Raw genomic sequence first — 12821 nt, 5'->3', positions numbered from 1 at the left:
TTAGCAGGGTAGTAAAGCATGACCTGAGCTTCGTAAATCCATGCTGACTGTTCATAAGCATGTTCTGGTCTTCTGTGTGTTTGGAAATGGTTTCCAGGAGGGTTTTCTCCATCAGCTTTCCAGGGACTGCAGTGAGGCTGCCTGGACCATAGTCACCCAGGTCTTCTTCCTATTGCCCTTCTTGAAGTTAGGGGTAACATTTGCTCTCTTTCAGACTTCAGGAGCCTCTCCCAGTTGCCATGACCTTTCAAAGATAATGGAGAGTGGTCTTTCAGTGACATCAGCCAGATCCCTCAGAACTTGAGAATACAATCCATCAAGCTCCATGGACTTTTGTATGCCACATTTCTTTTAAGTGCTCCCTAACCTGATCCTCCTCCACCAAGGGTAACACCTTCTTTCCTTCTTCCTGCCTTCACTCCTTCCTAAAGAAAATTCAACTTTGTTTCTAAGGCAACTAGAAATACTTCCTGCATTGTATTTTCAGGAAGAAATTGCTGTGAGAAATGGTATTAAAAGGAAAATCCTGTGAAAATCCGTGAATAGTTAGATTCAAAGACATTACCTTCTCCAAAGGGAAAGTTACACCCTTTTCAAGCTGATTTCTTTTAATGGTATCTGCCAAGTCCCAAGGACAACATGCTTCCATTACCATTGTAACTTCACAGCAAAGCATCAGTCTTAGAAGAAAACTCGTGATCTTCAGAGTTGCACCCTGAGTTAATCTTTAACATTTCATTCTTCATTTCAGTTCCACTGTTCAGAGTTCAGTCTCTTTGATCTGAGACAGAAGATGGAGAGACCTTTCCTACCTTACAACAGGTGAAATACACATTTTATTCTGAAATAAGGTTCACTTCTGATGCTGGGCAGTGGGCATTCAGCTGGATGCATGATTATCTTAAACCTCTTCCTAACACCAAAGTTCCTTTTGCAGCTGATCGTTTACAACACAACACAACAATGCAGCCCTGGTATGAAAGACGAGGTGTGATCTTCAGACAGAGAAATGTCGGATTTAATTTTTTACCTGATTCTTTCTTTCATTTTCCTTTCCTTCTGCAGGGAGATGGTGCATAACCCATTGTCATCCTGCATGAGTTAAGCCTTAAGTTCACTTTCTCTGGCAAGAAGGAAAAACAGCTATCTGATATCATTGTTCACCTTCATACATCAAGACAGGTAAGCGTTTCTCTTTTAACTCCTTCACTTCTGAACAAGCCAAGAATGTTGGGCTTCCATAGCGATGGAAGGGAACTGCTCTATTACCTTCATCAAAGCTGTGCATGCAGGGGCCAGCAGTCTCTTCTCTCCACCCATGTCTCCTTCAGTGTTGTCAGGGAGGAAGTGTAGGCATCAGCAGCATGTTTGCTCCTGGTAGGTCTTGCGGAGAAAAATGAAAGTGACAGGGAATGATCATCAGGGGGAGAAAGCTGAGGTATTGACTAGCGGGATGGGGTAGGTTTTGCTTCACCAAGGATTTGTCTGTTGTCTTTGGTGTATGGAAATAGCATTTCTCTTCCAGCATAACTCTGAAGCAGAGGCTGTAGAGCAGGAGAAAAGGTCTATATTCCCTTTCTGAAGGGGACTGTTGGGTTCAGGGAAGCTGCCCCCCCGTCCTCCCCTGGCACAGTGTCTCAGGGTAAAATAAATTGACAAAGGCTCTCACCTATTGAATGCTGTGAAGGTGAAACTATCATGATGTTGTTGTAGCTCAGCATGAGAGGATAACTACTAGAGCACCCAGTGGGCTAGCTGCTTTGCAGAGATGTTAACAACCTCAAACTTTTCTGATTACTTTGAATAATTAAGGTTGTCATCTTCTATGCAGTGAATATCAGGCCTTCATGAATGTGTCGTCTTTTCTTACCATTAAATCATTCATATTAAAATTCTACTGCATTCAATGAATTTTGCGCATTTGATACAAGTTGCAGTGTCAAAGTTAACTCAATTTTATATCCTTCTAGTAGAATAATGATTGTTTATCTTACTTAAAATATGTCACACTATGTCTATTTAGCAATACACATGAAGCCTATGGGAATTAAGACAAACTGTTGGTTTTTGTGTGTTGCTTGTTGTTTGTTTGTTTTAAAATGGCATATAAGCATTCAGTTGGTTTTGTTCTTTGAAGTCATAAATGTTGATCTGCTAGTCAGTGAGGTTTCTTTTGGTCTCTCCTCATATAACACAATATATTTTTTTTAAAGTCAGAGAAAAGAAAAAAATAACATTTGTTAGCAAAAATACCTTTGCTAAACAAAGAATCAGGTCTCAGCATTTGCTGGCTGGAACTCTTTTGCTCAGATGCTCCTATATGTGTCTGATCCTACTTTCTGCTCTCTGATGTATCCAGTCTCATCAGTACAATTCATCTCAGTTGGATTTGGGCTGGATGTATCGGGTTTCACTGAATTTCAAAAGAACTTGCAATATTCAAATGGCAATGAATACAGCTAGGAGAGAGGCTGCTTTTGTCTAAGCACAAACATCTTGTGACATTTTTGGTATTTCTAAGCCATTTGGTATTTATAATCCAGATGGGAACAGGTTTCTACAGGTCCCCCACCCAAATGCCTGTTCTAGTATTTCAACCAGAATAATACAATCCGAAACTGCCTTTAAGACCTCCTTTTAAGCAACTGAGGAGCAATGCTCTCATCTCTAAGCAAGGTTAATCCCTTTCCCATATTAGGTCTCTAAATTAATGTCTTCAATAACATTTTCTAGTTTCTTGTGTGCCAATTATCTGGAAAGAGCCAATTTAGTTTATCTCAAATCCCATGAAAACTCCTGGAGAGTGGCAAGAGCAAGATTCAGCATCGATGAAGTTGATGAATGTTTATGAAATTTAGTGCCAGTTGCAGTGTTACATTCAATGGCCTGACCTACCTGTGAAATTCATGGGGATGTGGACGATACACTCAACAGTGTCATCTCATTCTGTGGTGCAAGCATGATCTTTGGCTTCCTGGATGACCTGGGATCCAGAAGGGCCCATTTCCCTCCATGTACCACAGAGAGCTAAGGGCTACCCACTTAAAGAAAAAAACACAGAATATTTAACTGTAGTAAAGTAGTAAAGATATCATACTAAAAATGTTGCTATGGGGACTGAGACAGGGACAGTCAACCATGTACTGGAAATGTCAAACTCCACAAAGAGGCCAGAGACCAGAGAAGGGTATGTTTTCTAGCACAGGGCACCAAAGTTGACCCTGCTGCAGCCCTAAATTATCTCAGGTTTGTGTCAGAGCTGAATGTGGTTGGCTGTGATAATTAGTTACATGAAATCTTGTGTGAAGTTGAAAGAGAGGTTCTGATTTCACTCTGAAGTCTGATTGTTTCAGGGAGCAGTGTCTTCACGATAGCAAAGAGGATAGTTTCCCTTCCTGTAAACCCATGTACAGAAGCTGCTAAATAACATTTCTTCCCTCTTTCTTTACCCATCTCATAGCATGGACGAAGAGACTTGTGAAACTCAGACCAGAGATTTAAACTGGTGTGTTAATTCATGTGTTCATCAAATTTTGCAGAAAACAGTGTGGGCTGGGTTGAATTTTTCTGTTTCTTGCATACACCCTCATAACTTTCTGGGAGCACGGTAGGCTGCAAGAAATTCTCAGAAGCTGAAATCTAAATTGAGACATCTGGACAGGCATAGGTTTTCTTGGCATTTAAACTCAACTGCTTGAGTGCTTTGGAAGGCGTGTTAGTATGACTTAAGAGATGTCCTATGTTTAGGACAGATTTCCCTTCTATTATACTTCCCTTCTGTGTCTCTTTCAGGTCAGCTGAATGATCATTCTACACATGCAACTGCAGTCATGGAGCAGAAGAAATGGCTTTTGTTCACTGTGGCACTGCTAGCAGCCATCCCCGTCTCATCAGGTAACACTTACATAAACTCTTCTAATTCCTGAGGGATTAAAGTCTGCAGGTGATAAGAAGTGCACAAGACGAAGGTCATGGTCTCCTGAGAAGACTTCCTCTTAACTCCAAAAGAGCCAGAGCTGCCCTGTCAGTTTGATGTTTGGGAATCTGCCTCTTTCCAGCCTGAGTTTATATTCCTTGTTGGAGATGGGGTAGCCCTAACCCAACCCAGCTCTGCCACATCTGCCCTTGCCAAAGCAGCAAGAGCATCTCCAAGTCTACATGGGCAGTTTGCATTGATACAGCTGCCTCACTGCTGGTGACATAGGTTGGAAAGGGCCAAGGCAGGATAGAAAGTTGGACAAAATGTTTCTGTACATTCTTTTAAGCAATTTTGTTGTTGTTGTTGTTGTTATTTTTCCTCCAAAGAATCCTCTCTTATTCCACTTTTAAGAGCCTATTTTCTCCATACTTTTCACCACTTTGGGCTTCCACTTTTCCAGTTTACATTTTGCTCCAGAGAAAAGAAAAAAGAAAAAGAAAAAAGAAGAGAGTGAGAGAACAAATGAGTAAATATTACAAAGATAATGAAATGAAATGAAATGAAATGAAATGAAATGAAATAAAATAAAATAAATACTTTTTATTTAATCTATAAATAAAAGCAAACATGCTAACAGTTTTCCTCATATCATTAAAAATGCTTTTCAAATGTTATTCCAATGGAAAACAGTCATTTCCCCAAAAGATCCCCTAGGTTCTTTTCTTTTTTCTTCTTTTTCTTTTTCTTTTTCTTTTTCTTTTTCTTTTTCTTTTTCTTTTTCTTTTTCTTTTTCTTTTTCTTTTTCTTTTTCTTTTTCTTTTTCTTTTTCTTTTTCTTTTTCTTTTTCTTTTTCTTTTTCTTTTTCTTTTTCTTTTTCTTTTTCTTTTTCTTTTTCTTTTTCTTTTTCTTTTTCTTTTTCTTTTTCTTTTTCTTTTTCTTTTTCTTTTTCTTTTTCTTTTTCTTTTTCTTTTTCTTTTTCTTTTTCTTTTTCTTTTTCTTTTTCTTTTCCTTTTCCTTTTCCTTTTCCTTTTCTTTTCCTTTTCCTTTTCCTTTTCCTTTTCCTTTTCCTTTTCCTTTTCCTTTTCCTTTTCCTTTTCCTTTTCCTTTTCCTTTTCCTTTTCCTTTTCCTTTTCCTTTTCCTTTTCCTTTTCCTTTTCCTTTTCCTTTTCCTTTTCCTTTTTTTCCTTTTCCTTTTCCTTTTCCTTTTCCTTTTCCTTTTCCTTTTTCTTTTTCTTTTTCTTTTTCTTTTTCTTTTTCCTTTCTCCTTCTCCTTCTCCTTCTCCTTCTCCTTCTCCTTCTCCTTCTCCTTCTCCTTCTCCTTCTCCTTCTCCTTCTCCTTCTCCTTCTCCTTCTCCTTCTCCTTCTCCTTCTCCTTCTCCTTCTCCTTCTCCTTCTTCTCCTTCTCCTTCTCCTTCTCCTTCTCCTTCTCCTTCTCCTTCTCCTTCTCCTTCTCCTTCTCCTTCTCCTTCTCCTTCTCCTTCTCCTTCTCCTTCTCCTTCTCCTTCTCCTTCTCCTTCTCCTTCTCCTTCTCCTTCTCCTTCTCCTTCTCCTTCTTCTCCTTCTTCATCTCATTGTTTCAGACATTTCTGTTCTGATGTGTTGCTTCCCAGCCTTCAGATTTAACTGAAAAGAGAATACTCTCTAATGAAGATTTCCAACTTGGAAGTGCTATATATTCTCTGGGGAAGGCATAAATGTTTGTCCCAGTGCTCTTTGCCATTCATACTGGTACCTTTTCTGATGGATTTCAGCCAGATGCTTACTCAAGTTTGGTTCCTACAGAAAATTTTGAGGTCATCTCTCCCCGGAATGTGTTTGGGGTTGTTGGCCTGGACATAGTTCTTCCCTGCAATGTCTCTTCCACGAAGCCACTGTATGACATTGAAGTCCAATGGAAGAAAATCACAGATGGGCATATAGAAGATGTCTACGTACGGAGGAACACAGTTGACAAACCAGGGCAGAAATACGTGGGGAGGACTGAATTGCCAAAAGATGGACTTGCCTCTGGGAATGTGTCCCTAACACTGAAGAATGTGCTGCCAGCAGATGAAGGAATGTACAGCTGCATTGTGAATTCCAAGGACTGGAGTGCTGACACAACCACTATGCTCAGCATTGCAGGTTGGAGATTTTTGTGGGCTGGATTGTGAAAGGGGTAGGGTTTTTACAGAAGGAAAAAAGCTATTCAGAAGTACACTGCCCCCCAGCTGATCCCCCCTCGTATGATCCATCATGTAATCTGACCAGTCATGTGATCCAGTGGGCCACATGGCACCCGACTTTTGATCTGATTTAACTCTTTGATTCAGAGACACTGAGAGACTGAGAGATTGGCAAGGGGCTGGGAAGAGTTCAACCCATGTGCCACTCACTGCACGGGAGGCAACTAGGGGCACTAGCAACCTGGCCAGCCCAAGGAGGGTCGCTTTTAGTTTTAGGCAAGGAAGGAGCTTTAATCTCTCAAAGCATAAAGTGCTTCCCTGAGTCTCTTGAGAGATTTCACCATGCATGTTCAAAAGTGGTTGCATTACAAGGAGAAGTGGAGCATGCGGGATAGCTTGCTAAGACAGCCAAGAGATCAGGGTGAGTTCCTATGCAGGCTTCATCCCTGCTCTCAGCTTTACTGTGACAAGTGTAGGGTTAGATAGCTTCAGTAATCACTGTTGGGGAGATGTGAGACCACATGATGGACACATAAGTCCTATTGTGCTGGTGTGAATGGTTGTACTCAGGGGTCTGACTACGATATGCATGTGGTGCATCCCACACCCTCACACTAGAGCAGTTTTGGTACAGTCCCTATACAGTGACCATCAATGCCCACTCCTTCATGCTAGCATGAACTGGGATGCCAGGGAAAAAGCTGTGCATGCTTTACAGTTTTTATGTTTTCTTCTTTCCACTTCCTCAAAATTGGACAAGAGTCATACAGATTCTGTAACAACAGTACTAAGTAACAGTAAATTACTAATTACTAAGTAACAGTAAATACATACATCTTCTCTGTGCCAGGTAGGGAGCTGAGAGGCAGACCCATCCAGCATTGTGTCTTTTTCTTAGTCAAGGACAAGCTGGCATACATAGCAGAGAGGATCTGTGATCCCAGAGGAGCATTTCAAGGTCTAGTCTAAGAGAAACTGTCAGGAAATGGAGCCAAACTCTGTATTAAACAGGAGTTGTAAATCCCAGCTAGAGCTGCTTTTATTGGAAACACTCTCCTCTCACTAACAAACTCTTGCTTTTAAGGTACAAGTGAAGTATTCTTTGAAATATTGGGCCCCCGAGGACAAGGTATTGAGCTTGCCTGCAGATCACATGGATGGTTCCCCAAACCCACTGTCGAGTGGGTTGTTCAGAATAAGCAGATGCTGTCTCCGGACACTGAAATACATCAGGACAGCAAGAAGCTCTTCAGTGTGCTGAGTCGAGTCACAGTTACAGGACAGGAAGTGGAAGAAGTCACCTGTCAGATCCAGAACTACCTGGCACAGGCTGAGAAAACTACAGTGCGCCTCTCAAGTGAGTCACATCTGTGGTGGTTTTACTCGGCTGGGCAGCTGAGCTCCACCACAACAGCTCTCTCACTTCCCCTCCTCAAAGGGAAAGGGGGAGAAAATATGAAGAAAAGGCTGAAGGGTTGAGATAAGGGCAGGGAGATCACTCAGTGTCCTGAGAAGCCTTTGCTGTAACGATATCCTTTGTCCTAGAAGCTCTGTAAGGTGCTTTCCAGTGCCAGGGAAGATAATAGTTCTGCAGTCCAGCTAAATGGATCACAAACCACCATGCCCAACTGCAGGCTGGACAGGCTGTAGTGAGGAATGGGAAGGGTCCTTCTTGGCCTGAATGCTGTACCATTCTCTAGAGAAGGCCGGCTCTGTCCCAGAAGGTAGGGTTTGTGGCTATTTCTTACATCAGTTCTAAGGGAACTCCTGGGTAGGCACTCAGATTTATATTTAAAAAGGTTAGATGCCCAAGGGACTGGTGAAAACACTCCCAGGAGTCCCAGATCACTGCTCATCCATCCATACATTTCTGTAACGCTTACCACAGCTCAGAGGAATTAGCTTGTCTTTATGGACACTTCTAACCTCTGTGATCCAGAGGAAAAATGCCTGATGATTTTAGGGTAGAATTCACTTCTCCATCTTCTTCCAAAAGCTGAGATTTTGATCTGAACAGGTCAACTCAACTCTGCAGTTCCTGGAGAAGAACTGACATGATCCCAAAGTGATTCCTCCCAATTGCACATTGCAAGGTGAAACTCAAAGATTTTCTTTTCAAAGGTGCTGCTTTTCCTCGTACATCTGCATGGATCCTTGCATTCTGGATACTACTGACTTTAACTCTTCTTATATCTGCTGTGAGCGCTCTTCTGTTATTTAGAGGTAAGATTTTTTTTTTTTTTATTTGCCTCAATGAAACCTACTCTTGGAGACAAAGTGGTCACTGAACAAAACAAAAGAGCTTGGCCCTTCATCCATACCATGTTAGGCACCTGTGGGTGTAGATATATCTGCACAGAGACACGCCACAAGATGTGCAAGAAGTCTGCACTCAGCTGGTAGTGTGGCCACAGTCCTACTGCTGTGCAAAGTGGCCTTTATTTCAGTTGCCCCCGCCTGACCCCATGATACTAAAGGGTTCAAGCCAGTCAGAGTTCAAGGTAGGGAATGGAGATTGTTTATTTATCATAAGTTGCAAAATTTAAAGAAGCTAAGCCCAATACTCCTGATCTTTACACGGTAACTATGCTGGAACCGTCAAAGAATACTCAGTGATAAAATATGGCCAATAATAGAGTGGAAAAGAATGTAAAAAAAATAATAATAAATGAAATAAAATAAGATAATAAAATAAAATAAAATAAAAATAAAATAAAATAAAATAAAATAATAAAATAAATAACCAAAACCCACTATAATTTCATAAAATATGACATGGTTCAGCTAAATACAAGTTATTTGTTTCTTCTACCCTATCCCCAGCATGATGTGTTTATACAACCCCATGACACCCAACATGCTATGACCTGTCCCAAGTGAATTCAGATGTTTTTTTCACATACAAGCTACATGTGATCTTCAGATATTTCCTCTGTGCTTCAGTATTTCATATGCTTCTTTGAATATTACAGCAAAACAGAGGACCTCTAAGAAAAAAAAGGGTGAAGAAGAGACTCTTAAAAATCAAGGTAAGGGAGTTCTCCATCTGTAAGTACCCACTTCAACAACCAGTCACAATTACCATCCATCTTTCATCTGGAAACAGATTTCCTTGCATTCACAGAGGAAAGCTAAGATACTCATGCTCTTATCTCAGCTGAAGAGTTTGTGAAAATATGAAAAACATTTATTTTCCTAGGAGCTTTTTAGGCTCACTGGCTTCCACAGGAAGATGTCAGTTCCTTTCCCTGGACATTTTCCTATGATGTGCCTTGAAATCCCTTCTGCTGTCATCCCTTCAGCTAGCACAAGCACAAGGAACATGACCCTCTGGACAGCTCAGATCCCTTTTCCCAAGTCCCCAACTGACCAGGGAAGGATGTCTTAGTTCCCAATATCTGAAAGCACTGAGGGAACCTGCAACCTCCTTGCATTACTGGGTAACAGAAGAGAGAGTGCAGGCATCAGGAGGGGGCTTAAAAACAAACCCATCTCCATCTGTCTACAGGACTGAGGGACTGAGTGTTCTGAGGCTGACCTCTGTCAGGGCCATGACCACCTCTGTCGCATCAGTTTCAGTCCTCCAGAGGCTTCTGTGAAGAGGCTTATGGATGTCAAGCCATTACTCAATGTCTAACATTTGTGTTTTTTCCCTTGCTGTACAGAATGTGAGAGAACGACTTCAAATGCAGGTACAGTAAAATTAGTCTCTCCACACTGAGAAAGTCCCACTCCAGTTTTCCCAGGTTTATGTAGTCATTATCATTTAACCTTTCTCCCAGGCCAGGCATCCACCTTTCCTCACCGTAGACCTCCTCCAACCTGCCCTTTCCTTTCACATCCTCTTTTTCATTCCCATAACAAGCTTACACTGAAGAAATTGTGGGCAAGGCATCTGCAGAACAAAATCCATGCCTGCAGCCATCACTAGAATTCACCTCACAAAAATAGAGTGGGTGCAGGCTTACCTAGCACACTCAGGGCACCATGCTCAGAGGGGAAATCACTCCACTGTCCCTTCAGACCATGCACATCTGATGCAGAAAGATCTGAAATTTCTTCTTCAAATCCTCAACACAGAAAGCAAAGGTGTTTTTCTCCTCTTTCTCTTGCAGAATATGACATACTGCAGGCTCGATGTGGTAAGAGACCAATTATGGGAGAAAATAAATAGTATGTTGCCATTGTTGAAAACAGACATAGATGCAAGCTGTCTGTGTCCTGATGCTCCAGACAGATGTTAGTGATAGATGAAGTCCAGTTATCTGGCCCTGTGGTCATTATTTGTCTCCCTGGGTAGCTCTCAGTACCCAGTAGTGGTAGCTCCCTCTCGCTGACCAAGCACATAACACTCCATGTTTCTCTTTCAGATGCAATAAGCAGAGAACTAGGTAAGTCAAGGCATCTTCCTTTTCTCTGTCTCTTTAAATACAAGTCTGTCAGTGGTTGGGAGCAGCACCTTCCCCTGACCCCACAGTCCTAGCAGAACACTGTACTCCAAACAGTGAGCTCCTCTTTGAGGGCTCAGACGGACTCAATGGGGACTCAAAATGACAATGAATTATTATCCACCATTTCCCACACCAGTCAGCGTGCTGCAGGATTAGAGAACTTGTCCATAAGCTGCCTGATCTATCTGGGGGGGGCACTCGGGGCATAAAATGCAAGTCCTGCAGGCTAGACCACTACGAACACATGTGAAGGCCATGCTCAGCTCCCATTATCACCAAGAAGCTTCTCCTTTGTCCCATATCATAAGCTTTCCTCAGTGGCAGGCCTGGGCCATGCCCTGTCCACATAGCAGGGTACTCCTCCAGTCCTGACTAATGACAGGACAGAAGGTTTACTCCTTCACTTGTGAGGTACCTCAGGCATGGGAGAGCACTGCTCCACAAATGAAAAAGGGACATGGATCCATCATGGGCATTTTGGCCTTTGAATACAGCCTCTTTGCTTTTGATTTGTGTTTTCTATTTTTTTTTTTTTTTAAACAGAGTTCAGACAGGCTCGAAGCTACATGGGTAAGTCTGTGGACATGTAATCTGACAGAAGGGTTAGAAGCTAAGTCAAGGTGTCAAAGCTTGGAGCAAGCCCCCTTGTTCCTTCTGGAACAAGTTGGCCAAAACACTGCTGAGCAGTGGCATATGGACAAGTGTTGGCATCTCCCTTGGGTTTAGCTACACCCATGGTACGGGTCCCACAGTACTGAACCATGAGCAGCCAACTTGGGAATGAAGCTGTCATTCCTTGCTTGCCAGGAAATTGGCATCGCCCTCAGGCTAGAAGCCAAGTTTGAACTCCAACCTGACCTGGGAACAGGAGCTCTATTTCTAAAGCTCACTCTGAAAGACAGCAGGTCCTTCTCCTCATAAGGATGTCGGTGTCTGGGATTCTCTGCTATTTGTAACTAATGGCTCCTCCTCTGTCTTCCCAGTGCCCATCACCCTGGATGTAGCATGGAAACACCCTGAGCTCGCCCTGTCCCCTGACCGGAGAACAGTCCATCACGAACCTTCTGATCAGGGTTCCAACATCAAGTGCCAGCTTCCCATCGTGGTGGGCAGGGAGGGCTTTGCCTTGGGGCGGCATTACTGGGAGGTGCAGGTGTGGGATGGGCTGGACTGGGAGGTGGGGGTACTGGCAGAGACTGTGAGGGACACTCGGATAGGAGAGAGCTGGGAGGAGCTTCCTAAGCATGGAGTCTGGTCACTGAGACGGGAGAAAGGAAAGTTCTGGCCTGAGGAGGCCAATAATGTGATGCATCAGAATACTGCCCCACTAGCAGCAGTTGGGCTTTACCTGGACTTTGAGCAAAGCACTCTCTCCTTCTACAATGCTGGGGTTTCAGGACGTATCCTGGAAGTCTCCATCGAAGCATCAGTGAAACTGTACCCTTTCCTCAGACCAGGTCTTGGTAAGGTAGGAGAGAAGGGGAAACCCCTCTCCATCAACCACAACACAGGGTGGGACTACCCACAAAAAATGCAGTACAATATGGTACATGGAAATCACACCTGAGCTGCAGTGATTCTTCTGGTCTCCATGGAGAGGGAGAAAGGACAGAGCAGCAGAGCAGATCATTGACAGCCCTGCTTGGCTCCATCCAAACTCTGTCAGTGGTAGAGAAGTCTGGACTGGCAAATTCAGAAAGACCAGGAAGTACACTTGTGCCTGTCATTTGAAATGCCATAAACCCCCAGGATTGACGCCTGGACCTATCGACCTCCACCAAGGAGAGGCACTCACACCTTCTGCAGCTACCACTTTTTGCTATTCCCTAGTCTTTTCACTGCATGTTCCTCTTTATTAAACAGAAAATGAAATAAGAAAGAATGATTTTTCCTGTGTTGCTGAGTGCTCTGATGTTGTTCTATCTTTCTTCTTACTGATAATCTGCTGATCAAGGGGGATCCAAAGCCTTTCCTGCCCAGATTTTTAGGTTCCCATACAGCAACAGTCTTCTGGAAATCCCTTGCAGCTAGTTAGCTGATGCTTTTTGATGTGGGAAGCACTCTTACTACAGATCCCAGACCTCAATAAATGTGGTGCTTCCTTTTTGCCTAGAGGTTCTTCCCCTGAGGGCAGCTATTCTGCCTTTGAGGTGCCTGCTTATGTTCAGCACAAAAGATAATTTCTTACTGTCTGCAGCAAGTGCACACCCCCAGATCATGAGCCTTGACTCCCAGCCTTGACGAGCACAATGCAGACCCAAGTGCAAATGCTGACAGGAAAGGCAC

General features: G+C 42.9%; 1 protein-coding gene across 1 annotated transcript; it reads left to right on the top strand.

Moving 5' to 3' along the window:
• The first annotated feature begins 1065 nt into the window (after positions 1-1065).
• Positions 1066-12417, top strand: LOC106049344 (butyrophilin-like protein 9). Its single transcript, XM_066987262.1, has 11 exons — positions 1066-1182; positions 3793-3894; positions 5702-6043; positions 7169-7441; positions 8206-8307; positions 9057-9113; positions 9750-9776; positions 10200-10226; positions 10455-10475; positions 11079-11105; positions 11519-12417. The coding sequence occupies exons 2-11, from the start codon at positions 3831-3833 to the stop codon at positions 12100-12102; spliced, it is 1524 nt and encodes a 507-aa protein (XP_066843363.1). The 5' UTR covers positions 1066-1182; positions 3793-3830; the 3' UTR covers positions 12103-12417.
• The last annotated feature ends 404 nt before the right edge of the window (positions 12418-12821 follow it).

This window comes from Anser cygnoides, chromosome W (assembly GCF_040182565.1).
Source record: "Anser cygnoides isolate HZ-2024a breed goose chromosome W, Taihu_goose_T2T_genome, whole genome shotgun sequence".
NCBI classification, from domain to species: Eukaryota; Metazoa; Chordata; class Aves; order Anseriformes; family Anatidae; genus Anser; species Anser cygnoides.
This window is presented reverse-complemented; position numbering and strand designations above follow the sequence as displayed.